This window comes from Rhinolophus ferrumequinum, chromosome 10 (genome assembly GCF_004115265.2).
Source record: "Rhinolophus ferrumequinum isolate MPI-CBG mRhiFer1 chromosome 10, mRhiFer1_v1.p, whole genome shotgun sequence".
Classification (NCBI taxonomy): domain Eukaryota; kingdom Metazoa; phylum Chordata; class Mammalia; order Chiroptera; family Rhinolophidae; genus Rhinolophus; species Rhinolophus ferrumequinum.
The window spans coordinates 4,016,027-4,037,870 of NC_046293.1; the positions used below are offsets into that span (position 1 = coordinate 4,016,027).

The 21,844-nt window shown below is 58.2% G+C and overlaps 1 protein-coding gene across 2 annotated transcripts in view; it reads left to right on the plus strand.

Annotated features, from left to right (window-relative positions):
* Nucleotides 1–21,844, plus strand: part of PHF21B (PHD finger protein 21B) — an 85,340-nt gene that overhangs the window by 38,837 nt on the left and 24,659 nt on the right. For both annotated transcript variants that reach the window (XM_033118763.1, XM_033118764.1), the window contains exons 3-4: nt 19,138–19,230; nt 20,998–21,348. In XM_033118763.1, the coding sequence (XP_032974654.1) occupies nt 19,138–19,230; nt 20,998–21,348 (444 nt within the window). The remainder of the gene's footprint in view (nt 1–19,137; nt 19,231–20,997; nt 21,349–21,844) is intronic.

Genomic DNA, 21,844 nt, shown 5'->3' on the forward strand with positions numbered 1-21,844 from the left:
CATGTAAATAATCGGGGAAAAAACTTCTAAGAGTCAATACTTGCAGAGTACACAATCCAGTTCTTAACCCTCAAAAGGGCTCAGCACATACTGCTCCGCCGTATTCTCAGCCTGGTGTATGGAAAGGGTGGTCCCTTTGCACCAGAGGCCAGGGGCCAGGCCAGGCGGTGGCTGTGAGCCAGAGGAAGCGTCCTGGAAGGTGGCCTGTGGATTGGGGGCAGACCAGGGAGGAGTGAGCGCAGAGGGGAGGGCTGTGCTCAGCGGTGGCTGTGGACCGTGGTGGGGACAGCAGCAGTCACAGGTCCAGGGGCCCCCGGGCTACAGTTCCCACCGGTGGAAGGAGGACATGGGGTGATGCCGTTCTCAGGAGAGCCCTTCCTCCAGTCCCAGCCCCCGGGAGGGACCAGGGAGGGAGGTCAGAGGACCACTGCTTGGCTCGGCCACCCGTCTCTTATTTCTCTCTGTTTCTGAAGAAGGCCTAGTGAATTCCAAGAGTGGGAACCACGGCCCTGGGTGGGCCCAGCAGCCCCGGGGCGAGCTCCCTGCCGCCTGGGTCTGCCCCAAGCACCACATGGGGGTCCCCCCAGGCCTCCACCCCAGACAAATCTCAGTATCTCTGCCATTAAACAATGGCTGAATTGCCACCTGCAATGAGTAAATTAAATATTGACGATTTCATTGACGGTTAGATTTAATTTGGAGCCATCTTGCTGGGCTGTAATGGGGCTGGAGATGACTTACTCTTTAATCCTGGCTGTCATCCCGTTAAGAGTTGAGTAATGAGGAAAAGATGTACTTGTCGGGGCAAGGAAGCCCTGACTCTCGGGCCCGGGTCAGGCCTTCGCCCCATAAATTTGGCGCGGGGCGGTTGGGGCTGCTCTCTGGACAGCCCTCCTCTTTGTCCTTCCTACTCAGCTCCTCCCCCAGGTAGCATTTACAAGCCTTGCTTTGTTTCCCACGGGGGAGCCCGGGTCTCCGGCTGTCCCGGCGGCCGTGGGGACTTTGCTCCTCGTGAGGTGCGTGCGGCATGTGTTCAGTGCCGCTCGCTGGTGCTGTCGGGTGTGCTGTCGGGCTAAGATGCTCGGTGCCCTTCCTTGCAGGCTCCTGATGCCGCGGGAGGGAGGGGCACCCAGCACTGGCAGGGGCTCGTGGGAACGTAGGTCACTCTCCTTATCTGCAATGTTAACAAATAGTTGTTGAGTGCTGACCCTGGGCCAGGATCAGTTCCAAACACCGTCCATGTATCTTCACGCGCAGTGGTCATAACCGCTGTGTGAACACGGGTCATGATTACCCGGATGGGGAACTAAAGCCCTGAGAGGTGCAGGGACTTGCTGAGGTCACACAGCCGAGGAGTGGTGACAGAAATCTGAGCCGGTGCTGACCAGGGACTGAACCACCACCCTGTGCCCACTCAGGCCTGACCCACCTGGCGTGTTGGGCAGTGAGTGGTCCACACTGTGGGTGCTCGGGCTTAGCTGTGGGCTGGAAGCGCCATCCAGGCCGCCCGCTCTCCTGCCCCTGGGCACCATGGACACTCTGTCCCCATGCTCCATGCCTCACACCTCCTTGCCTGGACTTCCCTTTTCTTCTTCATGGGGAGCATGACACTCCGTCAGTCAGGTTCTGCCCCATTCCTCCAAGGCCCAATGCCCGGCCTCCAAGAAACTGGCCCCGCAGCTGCCCCTGCAGTCAGGCAGGATGGAGTCTTCATTACTGTCCCAAGGCACATGCTTGGGTCCAGTGGATCTGGTATCTGAAGGCTGGGCTAGCCAGTTCAGCCGCCTTCTTGCTGTGTGGCCTTAAGCAGGTCACTTCCCCTCTCTGAGTCTATATCAAAAGATGTTAATATGGTTAAGAATCCTTAGCCCACACTATTGCTTGGAGGAGTAGCTGAGAAGGACTTATAGTAATAACAGCAGCTACCACTTACTGAGCCTGTGCTCTGTGTTGGAGTTTGTCCTGGCTGTGTCACATGCCTTCTCTCTAGTCCTTACAAAAACCCTGACATGTAGACGGGGGGAAATGAGGCCCAGGGCGTTCTGTGTCCCTCAGGTATTGAAAGACAGCACTGGGTCTGTGGGATCGCTCAGCCCAGGCCCTGAGCTCCATCACCGCGTGCGTGGTCCACGCTGCCCTCGTCTAAAGGTCCCAGCCCCCCAGATGGAGCCTTCTCTGTTCCCAGCTTCCTCGGTGCCACTTAGGTGTTTCCATTCACAAAGCGAGGGCCACTCTGCACACCCTGCCCAGCACGTGGCAGCCAGCCTGGGTTCTGACTTCATTGGGTTTCACAGTAGCTGGTCAGTGGGTGAGCTGCCCTTCTGGCTGCCCGTCTGGGGCCACCTCTTCCTCCTGAATGGGGTGGTTTTGTTTGACCTCCCAGTGGCCCCTGAATCACTACTGGCCCCAGAAAGAAATGCACCCGCCACACACGTTACATGTGATGGAATGCTGGACACTTCATCCTTGCTTAGCTGGGGTGTCGACAGATGTTCCTGAAAAAGGGCCAGAGAGCATGTCTCCTCAGCTCTGTGTTCCTTGGGGCCCCTTTCATAGCTCCGTAACAGCCAGAGCAAGGGACAGCAGCCGTGGACAGCACGGGAAGGGTGGCAGCACCGCGTCCCAATACAGCTTCATTGGGGACACTGAAAGGTGACTCATAGAATTTCCACACAGCACAAAGTATTCTTCTTCTTTTGACCTTCCCCCTCTCCCCATTTAAAAATTCCTAGCTGTGGGTCATACAGAAACAGACCATGGGCCAGAGCTGACCTGGGGCCATAGAACCTGACCGGCCTTCCAAGGAGCTGAGCCGTCCTTGTTAAAAACAAAAGGAGCAGATTCTGATTCAGGTTTTCTCATGTTCTCTCCCTGCAGGGACCACAAGTGTAGTGGGGGAGGGTGTGAACTGATGGGGTGACTTGGGGCAGATTTGATGGACCTGGTGTTTGAAAAGGGGTGTTGTGGCCTTTGGCTCAGATGGTTTTGTGATGTGAGTCATCGCGTCCCCGTTACTCTGTAAACCTGAATAGCCCAAGAGAGGCCCAAAGGATGTCTGCAGAGAAAAGGGGGGAATGAAAGACAGCAAAGTGTGGCAGGACTTAACACAGAAATACAGCCTTAGGTAGCTCAGGTAGGCGGGGTTGGCGGGAGGGGGCAGCTGGGCGCGGGGGCCACAGGGCTTCTTCAATCACTGTAGCTGTTTATCGAGCGCCTCCCTGGATGAGAATTCAGGCCTCGGAGCCTAACTGAGCCGCCTGCACACAGATCGGATTCAGAATAGTCACTGAGCGTCTCTGAGACGAAGGTGTTCAGGTCCAGAAAAGAGAGGGAGGGAGCAGTGTGTCCTGGTCGCCACAGATTCTGTCTGACGGGGAAGTAGTGAGCAAGCAGTGGGCTCTTGCGAAAGTATTTTCCAAGGGAATTTGAAAAAAAAGAAACGATAGCTATTCAACGCACTCAGAAGAAAAACACCTTGACAACACTCTTAAAGAGCCCTGTTGGCCTCCCAGGAAATAGGGACCCTTTCAAGGGCGGGGGCAGCACTGTAGGTCACACAGCACTGCTGTCGGGTCCTGAGAAGAACCTTGTCGGATGGACTGAAGCTGAAGGATCCCTGACTCCTGGGAGGAGTGATGCCGGACGGTGCCTGGCTGATGGGGGAGGTGGCACCTTCAGAGCCTTTGTTCCAAATTAAATAAGACAGATTCAGAGATGGGCGCCAGCATGACCCAGTGCCAAATCCACACACCTGGAAGCTGCAGGTCTCAGGAGGGGACGGGGGCGGGGCCTTCCGGGGTGGGGGGGCTCCCCGGGGAGTCTCCTCCTTAGCTCCACTCCCCACCAGGATGCACTGGAAGAGAAAATGTTTAGAGATGTTGACTGTGCTGAAAGATCCACTCCAAGGCTGGCATTATGTTGTGAGCAGAGAGACGAATTAATAAATTAAGCAGGAAAAATAAAAAGGAAGGGAACATGGGAAAGTGAGAAGTGAGCACAGCATGAAAACCCAGTGGAGCCTGTGACTGGTTGGGTTGGCATGAGACAGTCCCACGGAAGCTGCTGCCGTTACATTTTCCAGTTTGGTTTCTAAATGGGTGGAGCTTGTGTTTAAAACAAAACGAACTGGGAAACCGCTAGCAAGTGCCTCCTGTTCCGAGGTGGGGGGTCAGACCCACAGGAGCGTCTTTGGGGTCCTCTCTCCACATGGAGGGTCCTGTGGGGACCTTCTCCTCTGACTCCAGTGTGTGTGGGCTTCTGGCACCTTGCCCTCCCAGAGCTGCTGAAAAGGAAACCCTAGGTGTCTGGAATAGGGAGGAGCTGAGTCTGTAGGGCGGCTTCCTGAGGGCTGACTGTGGGCGCCCTGAGAGTTCGCAGTGTCCCCCAGACTCCAAGCGCACTGTGTCGTGGAGTGAAGTAATGAGTGAGTGACACAGGCCGAGGGAGGGCTGTGATGGGCAGAAGGCCAGCACCTGGGGACGAGGAATGCAGCACCTTCCCACCCCCCTGCTGGCACTGGAGCGTTCTGGTCCCACTGCGAGGCCACAGCCCTCTGGGAACCCCGGGATTTGGGTGCATCCAGGCTGGCCCCCTCATGCTTGTCACAGCTGCCAGCCGAAGTCCAGGAAAACAGGGGCCACTGACACCTCCCATCCTGCCAGCAGTATTTGGGGGGATCTCAGAGCCCCCATCACTGCCTGTCCCCCGCCCCCCACTCAAGCCCTCCGGGTGGTGCTAATTTCCGTCAGGCTCAGGGGCACAAACCTAAGTGGGGTTTGGGGCCAGGGCCTCCCGCGGGGAGACAGAACCACGCTGCTGGCCGCTGTCCTGGGTGCTGACTGCTGGCCTGGGTGCTGGCCCACATTCATCCTCGGAGCTGGTGATCCCCAGGAAGCAGGAGCTTTGTAAACTCGGTTCATATTCGAGGGTGGGAGGGGCTCAGGTTCCAGGTGTATGTCTGCATGCGAAGCCCTGAACCTCACATGGAGCTGCCCGAGTGAAGTCGCCTCATTTCCCAGGGGGGAGGGGTACAGGCCCCAAGTACAGCCGCAGAGGCGCCTGGGTCAGGCCCGTGTCCCCCACTTCCACTGGCTCCTGTGAATACCAGGTTGTCCACTCTTTCCGGGGACAGCAAAGAGCCTGCGGGCTTCCTAACATAAGGAGAAATATGAGGAAATAATTTACAAGTGAACTAGAGCTTAATAAGCCCCAGGACTTCCGCAGCACCGCACAGGCTCTGGGAGCCTTCCCACTCGTTTTATTTAAGTGCAGTATCCTGAGGAGCTAGTCACCTCATGGTCACCAGCAATTTACAGGCAATTCAGGCAGGAGAAGGGATGGGGACAGGCTGTTACCAGCACCTTCTAGATGCGTAGTCAGCCCTGTATGCAGAAATCTTCTATGAGGTCAGCATACTCTCCAGTTTATGGAGGAGGAAACTGAGACACGGGGGGGGACATGGACCAAGGTACGAACAAGTGTGTGACATGAGGGTCCTGCTCTGCCTGACGGCAGAGCCTGGATGCTGCCTGTCCCCAAGTCCTTCTTTCCATGTCCGTGACTTTATTTCTAGCTTCAGAACATCCCCGTGAAGTGGGCTGGCAAGGGGTTTGTTATTCCTCGAGTCACACACTCATCAGGAGTGTGTGACCACCCGGCCCTGCGGACGGTCTTCCCAAGCAGACATCCCCATGGTGTCCCATGATGCACTGCTATTGATGGGGGACCCAGAATGTGCCGGCCTAACCCCGTCTCACCGGCTTGCTGGTTGGCAGGCAGGGTTCAGAGGCCGGAGTTGGGGCCGGGTTTGGCCACATCTCTTACGTGATGGTCAGTAAATTTCCTAGCTCTGCTGATGCCTGCCTGGGAGTCCCCAGTTTGTCCCCGCACTGAGGCACTAATGCACACATGCTGTGCACGGCCGGGCCTCAGCCAGGTCCTTCTGGCCGCTCATGTTAAGTGATGATAGCTCCCAGAATCCAGAGGGTCTTCGATGACTGGGGAGCAAGCACAGCTGGCAATGGATTTAGAGGCGAATATGACATCAGAGGCTGGAGTCTTGGTGCTTCCCAGTGTGGGTGACCAGCCCCCAGGAGGCCATCCGAGCACCTCACGCCCCAGAAATGAGAGGCATGTGGAAATGAAGCTAATTTCCCTTGAAGAGATATTTCAGCTTCTGCACGGAGCACATTCACTGTTGAAGTTATAACGGCCTGATTACGCAAGCGCTGTATCGACACTGCCTGATGCTTTGGAAAGAGGATGCTTGACTGCACAGCCCTTCACAATCTGCAAAACGTCCTCCCAGCCCACGTTGCACTTGATGCTTCCTGGACAGCGGTGGTGTAATTCCCATTTCACAGATGAGGAAACGGAGGCTCACGGGCTCAACATGTTAATGACGATGAATAATAAGGAAGGGGTCAGAGGACCAGGAGCCCTGCACGCCCACCTCCAGGGCTCCCAGATCGTTCCTTCATGGAGTCAGACCCTTCACATTGGACCTCAGTGACAGAACACTCCAGCCTCACCCCCATCATACAAATAGAGAGCTGAAGTCCAGCCAGGGTAAAGGGTGTGCTGGACTTGAAGCAGGCCCCTGCACACCCAGCCCCTGGATGTTCTAAGATGTGTGTAGCTCCCTGAGAAGCTTGGGTGGTCCTGCCGTCCACATGGCTGCCCCTTGGGTCTCAGCCTTTGGGTCTCAGCTCAGAGGCCAGGCTTTGTCCGAGCTGTGGGCACCTTCCTCCAACCCTGAGCCTTTGCGGTGGGTTCTCTGGGCCATGTGCCTCTTAAAACAGTCTAGAGCAATCACAGTCTTTGGTCAGGCTGCCTGGTTCAGATTCGGCTCCCTCCACCTCGCAGCTTGGGCATGTCCCTAACCTCAGTTTCTCCGTATGTCGAATGGGGATGAAAATAGTACCTTCTCGCAGGTAGTCATGGGAATGAAATCAGCTGCACCTGTCATGGGCCTAGACCAGGGTTGGGCCCAGGACAATTGGTCAGCATGCTTGGTGTCCTGGTGGCTATTTTCTTGCCCCTGGGTTCTGTGCTCTGGGGTCCTGGTGCTGAGGGTGGCCCTCAGAGGCCCTGCCAAGCCTGGGAAGCTGGGAGGGTCAGTCCTTTCCCTTCAAATGCTGCTGGCTCACCCTGTCCAGAGACCGGGCTCTGTCACTAAGCCCCCATGGCCAGATTTGAGAAGATCCAAGCCCTGGGTTGTCTGCCTCTTTACTGAGTCCAGCTGGGAAAAGGAAGCTGACCCCTCGGACGGTGCCTGCACAAGTACAGGTCCTGAGCCAGGCCTCTGAAGCCCTCCTGGCCCCTAACTTGCTGTCCCACTGTCGGCTACTCCCTGGTCCCCCAAGGCAACACTCAGTGCCAGGCCTTTGCCCGTGCTGTGCCCTTTTCTTTCATGGTCTGGCTCACTGTCACCTCTGGAAAGGTGACATAGTCCCTCTGCCCCCACACACAGAGGGCAGACGGGTCTGTACTGCACTGAACTCAGCTCCTGGAGGACAGGGCTGCTCCTAGTTCATCTCCACGTCCCCTGTGCCTGGAGCAAAATGCTGAATGAATGAACCGATGGAGGATCGTCACCATCAGCAGGTCTGTCCCCAAATCGATCGAAGGCCCACCTGCAGCCCCTGTGCCTGGCACACAAGTGAGCAGTGCAGTTCTTTGAACGAGGGAAGGCACTCTGCGAGTCCAGGCTGAGGCTTGGAGCGGTCGTGGTCATGGTTTTCGTCCCCTCCTCCCACCCGTTAGCACGGGTAACGGAGTTGGCTGCATGTCACCATTTTACATACTGTGTCCATCCACCACAAGGTCAAAGAAATGAGGCGTTCTCAGCTTCAGTGGGGAGCTGTGATTTTCTGGTCTTTTCACCCCTAGTATAAGCAATTGAAACGAAACCAGAGCTGAAGGAGAGGGGTGGGGGCTGAAGTTCCCCCCGGGGTGCAGGAGCAGGACGCGGAGTCACAAAGGTCAGGCTGGCCGGACCCACTCCTGACCAAAGGCAGCTCCACAGCAGCTGAGGTCACCGCTGAGCCCGGCTGGCACATGCCCAGTGCTGTGCCACTCACAGGGAGGCCAGGACACAGGGAGGGAGCCTGGCTGTCCTCAAGCTCCCCTGAGGGTCTCTGGGATTTCCTTCCTGTGCATCCCGGGCTCACAGCCGAGGGGCCCTGGGCAAGTCACTCAGCCCCTGTGTCCCTCTGTTGCCTCACGTGTGGAAGGGAACAATAATTGTGAGCACACGGGGTTCCTGGAGGAGTAAATCAAATCAGGACTGTGTGATACACGGCGGGGGCTCAGTAATTGTAGTTGTCACCATTGAGCCTTTAAACATTAGAACAGGCCGAAATGTTTAGAAATTGATATGTTATTGCCAATTAAAATTAAATTCCATCAATGCCAATACGTTGGCTGCCCCTCGCCCCTTGCAGGTGGAGGTTGTGGCCTCCACCACAGCCCACGCTTGTCCACCTGGAAGGGTGAGGGCACTGAGGTGCCTGCCCCACACCCAGCCTGGCTGGAGCGAATGCGCCAGAGAGGTTGGTCCCAGTGGTGGGGGAGGCCCAGGACCCCTGAGGGCCGGGCTGTGTTGTTGCTGCCCTGCCCAGCCCGCCAGTCCCCTCAGCAGGGTGGTAGGGAAGCATGGGGTGTCCCACTGTGCCCACCACACAGCCCTGGCCAAGGGTGGGGATCATGGCCGAGGGCCACCCCACTTTGCCCCCCGGGGCCTGAGTGAGGGCCAATGGGATGGGGCCCCTCTGGGCTGCCCACCTTTGTCCACACACTGTATCCCTGTCTGGAGGAGTGTGCAGGGACGAGCCCACGCAAGGGGGGTGTGAGGGGCCTGTGCTTCTGTTCAGCTTAAACAGGAAGCCCCCCCACGGAAGAGCCGGGGCCCCACCTCCCCGCCCGTCCACGCTGCCCTCAGGCAGCCCCACTGACCCGGGTGGCCTCTCGGCTGCCTTGCACCCCACAGTGCTTCTGCCTGCGTCTCCCTCCGGTTGTCCCTCATAACTTGAGACCCCAAAATCTGAAATTAAAATGTCCCTCCATCCTTTTGGGCCCCGCTGCTCAGTGTGGCCTCATGATTCCGACATGAACACGAGGGTGCAGGAGGACACACCTCTGACGTGCTCGCAGCAGGGAGGAGGCGAAAGATTCGAAACGTGGATGCCGGTCCTTAGAGCTGTGCCGGATGCGCTGGGTGCAGGCTCGCCAAGGAGCTGGGCTCCGTTTTGGAGCGTGGCCAGAGGCTTGCAGCCGGCCTGCTGGAGGCTGGCTGCGGGAGGGGGTCCTCTTGCCAAGAAGGGGTGTGAATAATTTCTTAGGGATCTAAACGCACGGCGCTGGCCAAGGCTGGCGGTGTTTTAAGGACCTCTGCATCTGCCCTGGACTGTTCGCTTTTACAGAGGGGGAAACTGAGGCTCAGAGTGACAGTGGCTTGCCTGCAGCCCCCACCCCTCAGCCCCTGCTTGTGCCGTTCTTGAAGATGGTGACTTGTCTTTTCATGTCTTTGTCTCCATCATCCAACTCTGGGCTCGCCCTGGGTTTGTTAATGACTCGTGCGTGTCACCCTCCTTCTCAAAAGCCCCCAGAGCCCCACAGGTCTCCATGCTTTCTCACTCATGTCACCTGTGTCCCCCAACCCGCAAACCCCCGTCACCTCCCTGGACTCCCGGCCTCCATTTGTGCAGCCTCTGGTCCGTCTCACATATCCCAGCTGTCCCTTCACGGCCCTGCTCACACCTCCCCCCAGATTCCCTGTCACCTGCACCATCACACCCTCTCTCTCTGGGGTGGCCTCTAGAATGCTTGGACCCTGTCCCCACGGTCCTCCCGGCCTCGGCCCCACCGCAGCCTCCGCCCCTGTGGCCCTGTCTTCTCCTGGGCATCCCTTGCTGTTGTAATCTATGGAGACCCTGCCCTAGAGTCTCCTGTCACCTCCCCGTGGGGCCCCACTGAGTTCTGCACCCCAGTCCTGTCAGAGCTCTGCTCAGGTTTTCTCCTGGGAGGTCCTAGGAGGAGGCAGGAGGCTGCAGGTGACGGGAGCCCGCTCTGCCAGGTGGCTCCCTGCAGGCGTCACGTGATCCAGGTCCCGGGTCTCCTCCCGGAGGTGGCACCCTGGTGGACGTAACTGGGAGTATCCACTCCAGTCCACGGGCAGCAGGTTAGCCGAGTAGTTGTGTCGTTGCCGAAAGGGCTGGGGGTGGGCAGGGGTGTCAGCGTTGCCCCCTCCCCTCTGGGTGTGATCTGCACACCGCAGGCACCCCTCCCACTGCCCCCCTTTTTGTTTCTCTCCATGAGGCTGGAGCTGAGGCTCTTGCCTTTCTTTTAATATATAATTTTTTTCTTTGAGGTATAATTTACATACATTGAAATTCACGGATCTTTAATTGTACTGTTTGATGCGTTTTGACAGTTGTATATGCCAAAGTGACTCACACCCCAGCCGAGATACAGAACCTTTCCCTCCCCTGGTGGCCGTGGGCGCCCCCCCCCCACGCCGCGCAGCCCCTCCCCCAGGCTGCCCCTCCCCCGTTCCCTCACCTCAGGGGAGGTCTGCCCGCTCCTGTCCTTCCTGTCCATGGACCTGTTCAGTCATTGGCCTTTCTGTGTCGCTCCGTTCATTCACATCGGGCTTTCGAGGACCCTCCCTGCTGCTGGCTCAGTCCTGCGCCCGGCTGGCGTGGACGCACCTCAGCACGTTTGTCTCCAGTTGGCGGACATTTGGGGCGTTTTCCACTTTCTGGCAATGCTGGTTAATGCTGCTCTGAACATTGGTGCGCACGTCATTTTGAAGACGCGTTTTCATTTCTCTTGTGTCAATACCTGGGAGTGAAATCGCGGGGGGCTAGGGCTCAGGTGTATGTTCCTGAGAAACTACCAAACTCTTCTCCAAAGTGTCGCACCACCCCCACCCGTCCCCTCCGGCCGTTTGTGGTGAGAGCCACGTGCTCCTGGGTCCTGGCAGAGTCCGGCTCCCTCACGCCCTCTGCTCCTGAGCTCCCTGGGGGTCTCCTCTCTGCTCAGCTGTCAAGCCTCCTTCCTCCCTGGAACTTGGTCCTTCCTTCCGGGTTTGCTCGTAGCCACCACTTTTCTCCAGTTCATAGAAAAGTCTGATTTTTATTCTGTCTGAGTGTATCTTCTTGTTGCCACGGAGGAAAAGGTCTCCACTCAGCTGCGTCCTTACCAGGAGTGGAAGTCCATGGCTTTTGTCTTTCACTGTGATCATTTCTAGAGCACCGCTCCGTCCAATGGAAGTTGAATGTAATTTTAAATCTTCTAGTTGCCTAGTAGCCCAGAATATCCAAAATGTCCTTTCAACAGAAAACTAATTTTTTAAACTATGAATGGGGTAGTTTACCTTTTTTTCATACGGAGTCTCTGAAATCCCACACGCATCCTACACTTACAGCGAATCTCAGGTCGTGGTACAAGCCCTCGCCCGCAGTAGGTGGCTGTTGGAACGAGAACTCAGAGGTGGCTTTGGGGCCGTGGAGAACGGAGTTCGGATTCAGACTCTGCCTCTGACAAGCCACTCCACCTGGCTGAGGCCTGGTTCCCTCATCTGCGGCATGTGTGTGCCGAGGGGTGTGTGGTACGCAGTGAGAACACGAGCGTCACAGGCCAGGGAGAGCGGGTGGCCCTGGCGGTGGCTGGGAACCAAGTGCTTGAGTCTCCCACCATGTAACCTTGTGGCTGTGGCCACATGACAACCTGCCCTCCCCCACCTCCCCCAAGAGGACGGACCATCCTGGGGACATGGGGAGGCGTAGGTGGGTTCTGGGTGGGAGTCAGCGTACGTCCGCACAGCACCTGCTGCAGCCAGCCTAGCTCATGTCTTCTCAACTGTGCTCAGGTGGGTCTCAGCGAGGCCGGGACACTTCCCTGAGCTGCACGAGCAGAGCCCACTCAGCATAAAGTGGGTCTGGCATCCTGTTGGAGAAAGTGAGGCTGAGACAGGGGCTTTCTCTCCTGCAAAATGAGCTTGCTCGCGCACTGCCGGCTTTGAGATTCAGCTGTGGGTGCCACCAGAGCACCTGACATGTGGTGTGCTCGTGGCCAGGCTGTCACCACTCTTGTGGCCCCCGCCATGCTCCCTGCCTTCGCCCTGGGTCATCTCAGTGTCAGGTTCAGATCTCTTCCAGTGACCTGCCTAACCATCTCCCCTGGGAACTGGTGGCCCTCAGTTTCCAAAGAAGTCAGGAAACTGAGTTAGGAAATGAGGACGCTGGTCCAGAGTGACCGATGTGAAGGCAGCATGAACACTGTTTCCATTTCGCCCAAGGGGCACCTGGCTCTGGGGCCCCATCCTTCTGAGCTTGGTGCGGTGCCTGCCACACGGGGCACGTGCAGAGAAGAGTGACATCTGTGATCCCCCAGCTGTCACCTCCCAGTCCCCAAAGTGCTGCCACCAAGTGTCATGGTCCCCTCTGCCCTTCAGGGGACAGGCTGGTGCAGGGACGTGCCTCTGAGAGGGAGGTATGTTTATTAAATGCCTCCTGTGTGCCGGGCACTGTGGTGGCTGGGACAGGTTACCCTGTTCTGTCCCAGCCCCCCTGCAAGTCTGAGATGGCCGTGCTAACCCTGGAGGGAACAGGAGCTCCTCTCTGTGTGTCCTCCCTTCCCGAGCCCCAGTCTCATACTACAGGACGAGGTTGGGAGGGGTGGGATTGGGTCGTGGGAGGACTGTCCGCTAAAGTTGGAGGGCCAGGTCACTTCCCCTCCCTCATTTTCCTGATCTGCACGTTGGGGTCCTGAACTCATCTCGCAGAACTGTGGGAATCCTACGGACACACAGGAGTTCTGTCAACATCAAACACCCTCTCCTTCCTTGTCAGCAGGACCCTCCCGTCCACCTCCGTCCCCACTGGCTGAGCACTGTCACGGGTTCACAGCCCAGCCCAGCACAGACTGGATGGGGACCTTGCCTTGCTTCCATCTGTCCACACGGCCTGGCTTGGGGTGGTCGCTCAGTCAACAGCTGGGGAGTTTTAATTGGTGCCAACGGGTTCAGAAAATAGTGGGGATCTAGTCCTGTTTTCCTGACGGCTGCTGGCTCAGGGAATCAAACCAGGAGACAAGGGCTGCACCCTTGCTTGGGATGCAGGCCCTCCTCTGAGGACGTTCAGGAGCCCCCAAATTGCTGGGATGTTCTCCATCTTGGTCTGGGTGGAGACATTTGTCACAATCCATTGAGCTGTACACTCAGCCCTGCGCCGTTCCTGTAAGTAAATTGCATCTCAGCTTTACATGGGGGGGGGGGTCCCCTTTGGAGAGCCAGGACTCTGGGGAGAAGGGCTGCCCTCCCCGTCACTGCCTCTCCCGAGGGAGGAGTGCATCTTGGGCTGTTAGCGGGCTCCCCGGGGTGCGTGCTCATGTGTGCCTCTAAATTAGATTCCGGGCCGTCAGAGGAGGCAGGATGACAGGACGAGGCCAGTGGAGTGCGCGTCAGCCGCTCCCACATGGAAATTAGATTTCCTAAATGACTGTTTATTTTGCGGAGGTCCAGAGGTCCGTGGGGGCAGAGGCCGTTAGAACCTCTCCCATCGACTGCATTTCGTAATCACTGCTGTGCTGTGAAGATGTGTGCCTGGGGGTAGTGGCCTTGGGATCCCAGGGCCCAGGTCGTGGCTCCGGGGCCCCTGCTGAGGAGCAGACACAAACGCTCCCCAGTCGCAGATAGCGGGGAGCATGAGGTGAGGGGGCAGGCAATCTGTGGGGACCAGGGGACAGGGAAGGGCATGAACCAACCATTCCATGTTTTCCCCTTGCCCCAGGCCCCAGGGAGGCAGCCCCTCTCCTCTCCCGGCAGCCCTGGGGACAAGCCCACACCCTTCCAGTACCAGCTGCATGTTCCAGGGGGCAGATCAGAGGGATGGAAACCAGCCCCAGGGTCTTCTCGGTGGCCTGTGAGGTTCCAGCCCAGCCCCTGGGTCGCTTCACCCATCCTTCTCCAAGGCTAGAGGCTGTGTCGTCACCGTCACCGTGCCTGGCCTCCTCCCAAAGGGCCTGGGTTTGAAGAGATGACGCCTTCAGTGGGGGTGGGGCAGCCTGCCCTCTTGCCTAGCCAGGGGCTACCACCCAGAACACCCGCATGACTTTGGACATACCTTGCAGGCAGGGCCAGCAGCAAGGCGGCTGGTACCTCCCCCGAGGCCAGTTCTCTTGCAGACATACAGTATTTGTTTCTCAGTTCAGTTGAGGTGACGTGGCCGTTTTAGCTGGTGTCATGGACAGTTCCACCGCAGAACTCAGAGGCTGCAATCTGTGGGGAAGTTTCCAGCACGCCCCCCACCCCTACTCCACACCTGTGGTTGCCAGACATTTGTGGCGTTTTTTGCACACCCTCATGATCCCAGACCCCAATCCTTAGTGCACGATGCCATTTAGAGTGTGTGTTTCCTACTAAATAGCATAAAATTACACCCTTTCAAGTTAATTAAACCACTTTGCCACACTGGGGCCTGCTGAAAGGGTGTTTGAAATGTCAGCGCAGAGTAGCCACTGTGTCTTCGCGGGCTTTCCGATTCAGAACAGCCTCCCCCGCAAAGACTTCTGCATTGGTTAAGTGACCCTGGGCAGCCCGCCTCGGCTGGCCCACTTAGTCAGGGTCACCGGGACCCAGCTGGGCTGGAGCCACCTGTGCCCAGCAGCCGGGCAGCAGCCACCTCCTACTGTTTTCCCCTCAGTGCACTTGTAAATGGCTTTGCTTTGAGCTGGGGCGTGTGCAGCCTTCCCGGGGCCAGAGCTTCAGAGAATGATTCCCCTTGTGGGGCTTGAAGAAGCCGATTTTGGAAGAGGACTCTCGTTTTAAAGACCCAGCATTCAGGTCTCCTGAGAGACCCCTGGGTGTGTTCCCTTCTCCCAGGAGCTGCCACGACTGGGGACCGTCCCCGAGACCCTGGGAGAAAGTAGGATGCCCGTGGCAGGGCCTGGTGTGGGTGTCATGAGCAAGACCCACAGCCCATCTTGGGAGGGGGGATCTAAACAGACCTCTGCACCACGGGGGGCCAGTCGGACATCCTGTTCCTGCAGGGAGACGGCGGCCTGCAGTCCATCCTGTCGGAAGAGGTGAGAAGCGGCCCCCGGCCCCCCTGTCCGATTGTCACCACATTCAGTCCTTGGTGTGCATTTGGGAATAGAGAAGCCAGCCATTGGGCGACTCGCAGGGCCTCTGTGCCAGGCACCCCCCCACGCCCCGTCCTTGGAACAGGGAGGGTGGTTCTTGCTCCCGCTGCTTTAGAGGTCAGGACGGGGACGTTTGGCGTGACGAAGCTTAGCCGAGGATGAGCTCTAGGTACGTGCCATGCCACAGCTGTAGACGGGCGTGGACGGGGAGGAGCAGGGACTTCCAGGGGACGGGGCAGTCAAGGCAGGTGTGCGTTTCCCTGGGGTTTCTTGTGCCCCCCAAAGCGCCCCTGATGGTTCTTGTGGACGCGCGTGGGGTTAGTGGGAGCAGACGCGGGGCACTGAGCTGGGCGTCACGGCCGGGCCTGCAGGAGCACACCGGCGGCACGCGGAGCTCTGTCGTTCCCACAGTGGCAAAGGTGGAGGCGGGTTTCATCTGTGAATAATGAACTGGCTTCACACGACAGTAAAAGTGGTGCTTACGTTACATTGATATTTATGGGCCCTGAGTGAGGCTGGACTGTGGTGGTTGACTCTGCCCCACATGGCAGTGAGTCTGTAAAGACGCAGTTGCACAGCTGCCCGGCTCATGCAGGGCCGGGAGGGGAGGAGGGGGCCAAGGTTGCCTGCCCCTGGGGCGTCCTGCGTCCTTCTTGGAGGCCTTGGGTTGCTGCCCCACTTTTCTCATCCAGCCAGGTTGGAGGCGGGAGCCTCGTGGGGTGCGGGAAGCAGGAGCCGCCACTCTGGTCAGCTCAGCGAACCCTTTCCCAGCCAGTGGAGGGGCTCCCTTCCCTGCTGTCCTTAGAGCTGAGCCCAGCACTACAACCCCACAGTGAGCAGTCCATGCCACAGCTGCCTTGACCAGACAGACCCCCGTCCAGTGTCCCCCTCTGGACACCAACCTCCCAGACAAGTTTAATCAAGGTCACAGGGAATGTGCGTGGATACGGGGCACTCAGGAACGGGGTCCCGTCCTCCCACAGTCAGGCTCCAAGGTAATTCCTGCCTTAGTGCTCGTCGTGCAGATGGGGCCCAGCCCCCGAGGTGAAGTGAGGAGAGCGACTCACGTGCCCTTACAAAATGCTTGCCTCCCTGTGGCGTAGCCTCATTCCACGGGACCCTGTTGTGTGACGGTATCAGCCCCTTAGGAGTCGGTGACCCGGCTTCCTCTCCCCCTGCACAGCCCGCACCCCCTCCTCCTCCCTGAGCTCCAAGTCCTGAATCCTCTCCTCTGGCTCAGGCTCAGCCCAGGACTCACCTTGAACCACAAGGATGTGTGTGGGCACCTGGGCAGGGAGTGATACCAGATCCGCAGGGACATTTGGGGATTGAAGGCACGGGAGCCCCAGGGACGCGCCTCCCCCCACCCAGATGTCTGGGCTACCCAGGTGGTGGCCCCGGGCTCAGGGGTCTGGTGAGAGCCAGGCTCTGCCATGGGCTGCCCACTGGGCACCGGGCAGGACCTGCCACCCCGGGCCTTGGTGTCCCTTGGCAGAGTGGTCAGTAAGTGTGACTGCACCCAATGGCTTCATTCAACAAAACTTCCGCTGCCTTTCCCATGGGCTCCGCAGAGACTCGGCAAAGCCAGGCCGAGCTCCCGCCCCGGCACGCATGGTGCTAAACCTGCCTGTGGACGGTGCCTGAGATGTGGTGGAAGGTGTGTGACTGTTGCTGTCGCCCTTGGAGGGCTTTAGGGACTGACCATCAGGGTCAGAACGGACTGGAACAAGGCAGAGTGGACTCTGGCTCGGAATGCCACCTGGGGGTGTCCTGTCCTGGAGGCCAGCCGTCCTGAAGGCTGGGTTTCTGTCCGCATCAGGAGCACATTTACATGGGCAGGACGAGGCCACTTCGAGACCCCTCAGGTGTGTTTGCACCCATGCCAAGAGAACCACTGGGAAGGTGGCTCTGGGAGTCTGGGTCCCTCAGCACAGGAACTGCAACCAAGGCAGGAGGTCGGGGGCAGGTTCACACATGTGTGGGGAGTGGGCAGCGGTGCAGCTGGCCCTGGGCTGGCAGCCCGTGGGGCAGTGTGATACACGCCTACCGCGTGGAGTGGCTCTGGGTGACCTTGTTTGCAGGTAAGAAGGGGGAGCCCTCACCCCTGCCCCTCTCGACTTCCTGAGCTTCTGCTGAGCAGGGTCCCCAAGTTAGACCCTGGCCCTCCTTGTCTGATGGCGTCCTGCTCCGCCAGAATCTGGGCTGGGCTCCAGGACACAGAGGCCTCAGACCGGGCCCTGCCCTCCCGGAGCCACCGTCCAGCAAGAGAGCAGAGAGTGAAAGGCCAGTTCTGATCCATTGGGTCGGGCTGGGCTGGGAGCAGCCTTTGTGATGCTGGGCGCTGCCCAGCCTGCTCACCACCCCATTCCTGGGCCAGGACGAGAGCCAGCCGGCCACTCCGGCTGCTGTGAGATGTTTGCTGAATGAACAATGGAGTGACCGGATCACAGGAGGGCATCTGTCCTCCGACGGGAAGAAGCCGGACACACGGTGACACCGGTTTCCTTGGCTATCTCCTCCCGGAGCACTTTGATTTTGTGGAGAGACAAGTCCGTACATTCCATCTTAGAGATGGGAAGTGGGTGCTGCAGAGCAAAGGGGGCTCCCCAGATCTGCCCCACAAGCAAGGAGCCACTTCAGGATTGGCACCTGGACAAGCCGAAGCTGAGATCCCGCCTCGTCCTGCCCCGAGAAGCGGGAACTCTGTTACAGATGAGGAGGCTGGCGCCACTCGCAGCGGGTGTCAGCCAGAATCTGAGCCCGACCCAAGCCCTGCCTGTCCCCACCACAGGTACAGTCAGCCCCAACACCTGTCCCCTTGGCGCCTCCCACCTGCCTCGCCATGTCTGAGGTCTCCGAGGCCACCCCAGGGATTCCACCGATGCAGGAAAAATTTGAAGTTATCTTTGACTTTTATGGCCTTTTTTTTCCCCCTGTAAAAATGCTTAGAGCTGTAAATGTAGTCATAAGGAGCTCATTTATCTTGACAAAAGTGCGGCCATAAACTATCCGGTGCTCATGAAATAGCCTCTGAGATGTTTTCTGCTGCTATCAATAAATTCCAACACGGAGCAGAGAGGTCAGCCCCTGCCAGACAAAGTGTCTTCTCAGCTTGTTAATTAGAGGTTTATAAGGACGCAGAAGAAGAACACACTCGGGCGTGGGCCTTTGAGACAAGAGAAGCTAAAAGATGGAGATCGGGGGGGTGTCCAGAAACCCATTTAGCACAGACGGAGAAGGGGCAGCGGCTGGGAGGTGACCTCGATGTTCCAGGAGGAACCTCACCATTCGATCCTAAAGCAAGAGGCCAGGGGACCCCATGCAGCAGCCTCATTGTAGCAAACTGCTCCCCAAATACTCTGGGCTCTGACCCGGGGAGTCACCCCGCCTTCCATGCTCCTCCTACACCCATTAAGATGCTCCTTAAAGAACGGTTGGGCGTCCGTGTCCCGGGCAGCGGTAGAAATGCTGGTGTCGGGCTGGGTTGGAGTCAGGCAGTGTTGCACTTCATGGAGTCAGCTGTTTGTTCTGCGGACGTCCCACAGGCCTGGCGGGTTGTTTCTTGGTGACTGACTGTTGAGAACAAGGTCAAAGCAAAGCTCCCGTCTTTTTCCCCCATTGCTGGAAACGCCAGTACGTCTGCTGAATGCAAGACTCAGCAGCTATGGGAGTGACGTGGGAAGACACAGCAATATCGGGGAATCCTACATGCACCCACCCGAAGTGAAAGTGGAAAAACGGGGGACGGAATTCTACGTACAGCTACATAAAAATTTCACTGTGAAAAAAGGAAGCTAACGTGCATTCTTTGTCTTTCTCTAGTTTCCCAAATTTCTTGCGTGAGTATGTGTTACTTTTGTGAGTAAGAGCTAAGAATGAAAAGGGCAGAGCAGTGTTAGCTGCCCCAGCTGCTGGCCCCTGCTCGGCCAGGCCGGTGGCCGACTGCGTCACGGCCTGGGTCCCGTCTCAGCCCTGCCCTCCCCTGTCTTCCAGGCTTTGGGAACCATCACTGCAGTGCCTGTCACGGGTCCTCAGGTCAGCTCCTTGCAGAGGTTGGCCGGGCAAGGAGCGGCAGTGCTACCTCAGGTAAGCCGCCCGTGGGTGGGCCCCGGCCTGTGTGTGTCCGTCTGTCCCGGCGGTCTGGGAGCCCAGTCCCTCAGCCCTGCGTTGGGCAGGGCCCCCACACTCTAGGAGTCCCTTCCCTCTCCCGCCCCCTCTGCCTGTCCTTCAGAGACGTTCGGACCAGACCCAGTTTTTCACACAGTGAGGAATTGTGAAATCCATTTAGTGGGTAATGACTGGGATTTTTTTTTAATGGAGTAAACTAGACTGGACTGGAATAGAACAGAAAATAGCAAGACACACCATAGCTTCGTCTCTTAAATAACTCATTTCTGGATTGGGTCATAAGGTAACGAAGATTTTGAACTATGGGGTCACGGTCAAAAAAGCATGAGAAACTCTGGACAAGATGATTCATTTCGGGAGGCAGCACAGGTGCTGGGCCAGCTGCCCTGGGTTCCGCCCAGGGCCCCCTGACCAGCTCCGCACTTTGCACAAGTCACCTGGCCTCTTACGCTCCTGGGCTGAGTGCCCTGGGTCAGTGCTGTTTTTCTAGGGGTTCTCACTTGCACACGCAGCCCTCACTGGTGAAAGTCCGAGGCCCCACACGCCTCTCTCCACCCCAGCATGTGCCCATACACAGAAACATGCACACGCAGGCACATGCTACCTTCACAGTCACTCACTGGGGCCTGTGTACCTTCCCCCCAACCTCCTTCCTCTCACCTTGCTGACCCCCTCCCAGCAAACATCTGGACTTGCCATTGACTTGGCCTCCAGGTGGGTCAGCTCAGGCCGAAAACTGCCCAGTGCACACCTGGTCCGGCTGCTGTCTGCTGCTGTCCCAGGAGGCCACACGGGGAGCAGAAAAGCAGCCTTTGGGTGGGGGGGGCAGCCTGGCAGGGACCAACCACAGCCCAGAGAAAGAGGGGGCACAGGGCAGAGGGCAGGGAGGACCCCTGGAGGCTCCGGCCGGTGGAGGCCCACTCGGGTCTGCCCATATCTCTGATGGCGCATGCTGAAAGGTCATGAACTCTGGGGTCCCTCAAATATGTTTTCTCCGTGAGGCCCACACATTTGGGCCAAACCTTGAGCCCCTGGTGAGCTTGTGGTGACAGTCCAGCCCCTGTGTTCTGGGCCCGGCTCAGCTGCTTTCAGAGCCGATTATGTAGCAGTAGCCGGCCGGTGCAAACCAGGGTGTGGACAGACCCAAACCGCTGGGGAGGAGCTGGCAGAGCACCGAGCGGCCCTCCCTGGACGTGAGCCGGAGACCACAGCTGGGGTCCGGCTTGACCACCACTCACCCCATCTGCCACTGCTCTTCAGAGGCTGGGGACAGCAGTCCTGGAGCGGGCCACCCTTGGCAGCCGAGGCCCGCAGAGGCCGGAAAGAGTGTCTCTGAGGTCTTCCACACGCAGACACAGCATTGGTGTCGGGCTGTGAGCCTGGTGTCAGAGGCATTTGCTGCTTTGCGATGTGACGTGGATGGAGTCGCACTCCCACTCTCCTGTGACGCATCCTCGCCTGATCCGCCAGCGCCCTCCTCTGGTCTGCACCGTTTAATCTGAGTTGAGCCGGGAGGGACTCGGACCCAGAGAGGCCCCTCCCGAGCCCCGCGGCCAGTCAGTGCCCGCTCAGGGTGCGGGCAGCCTTGGCTCTGAGCCGGGTCATGTCAGTGCCCATGCCTTGTCCGCCCCACGTCCTGGCCTGCTCAGGGCCGCCCCTCCGCCATGCCTGTCGTCGCCCCGCCTGTGAGTGTGTCTGACCGTGCCCATGTCCCTCTCTCCCCAGGTTAGGCCAAAGACTCTGATCCCAGACAGCCTCCCCGTCACCCCGGGCAGGGATCTGGCCCCCAAGCAGCCCCCAACATTCCAGAAAGCCACCGTGGTCAGTATCAAGAACCCCAGCCCAGCCCTCCCCACTGCCAACAACACCGTGAGCCATGTGCCAACGCCCGGCAGCCAGCCCCAGGCCCTCGCCGAGCCCGCCGCCATCACCTCTTCTCTGAGTAGTGCCGGGGTGGCCTACGCCATCATCTCCAGCGCCCCCAGCAATGCCGCCGCCATCGCCCCCAGCACCGCCGTGTCTGTGGTCAATGACAGCGTCAAGGTGCAGCCCCTTCTCATCAGGGCCGACAACAAGGTGAGGCTGTGCCCCTGGGCTGGCTTCAGGCGTGCCCACACGCCTGGGAGGGGAGGCAGCTTCGGACGTGGCGGGGCAGGAAGAAGGACCGGGTGGCAGACGGAATGAATGGGGTATGCGTGAGCAATCGAGGGAATGGATCCACGCATGAATGAATGGGGGGGAGGGTATAAGTAAATGATCAAGTGAGTGAATCAGTGCATGAACGAATGGGGGTACAAATAAATGGGTATGTGATTGAAAGAATATGTGGCTGAATGAATAATGCCAGTGGGAAAAGAATGATTGGTCAGTGAATGAAGTAACTCATTATGAATAGTTAATGAACTGACAAGGCCTGTGGCCGGATGGCTGGCTGGAAGGGAGCCCTGGACGCTGATGGGTGTCTCCTGCTGGAGTTCGGGAGCCAAGGACTTTTTGGACCCCAGGTGCCTGGATGGAAAATCTGTGACTTCTTGCCAAGATTTAAAACTAAAACTAAGATCCTCTCCCTGTT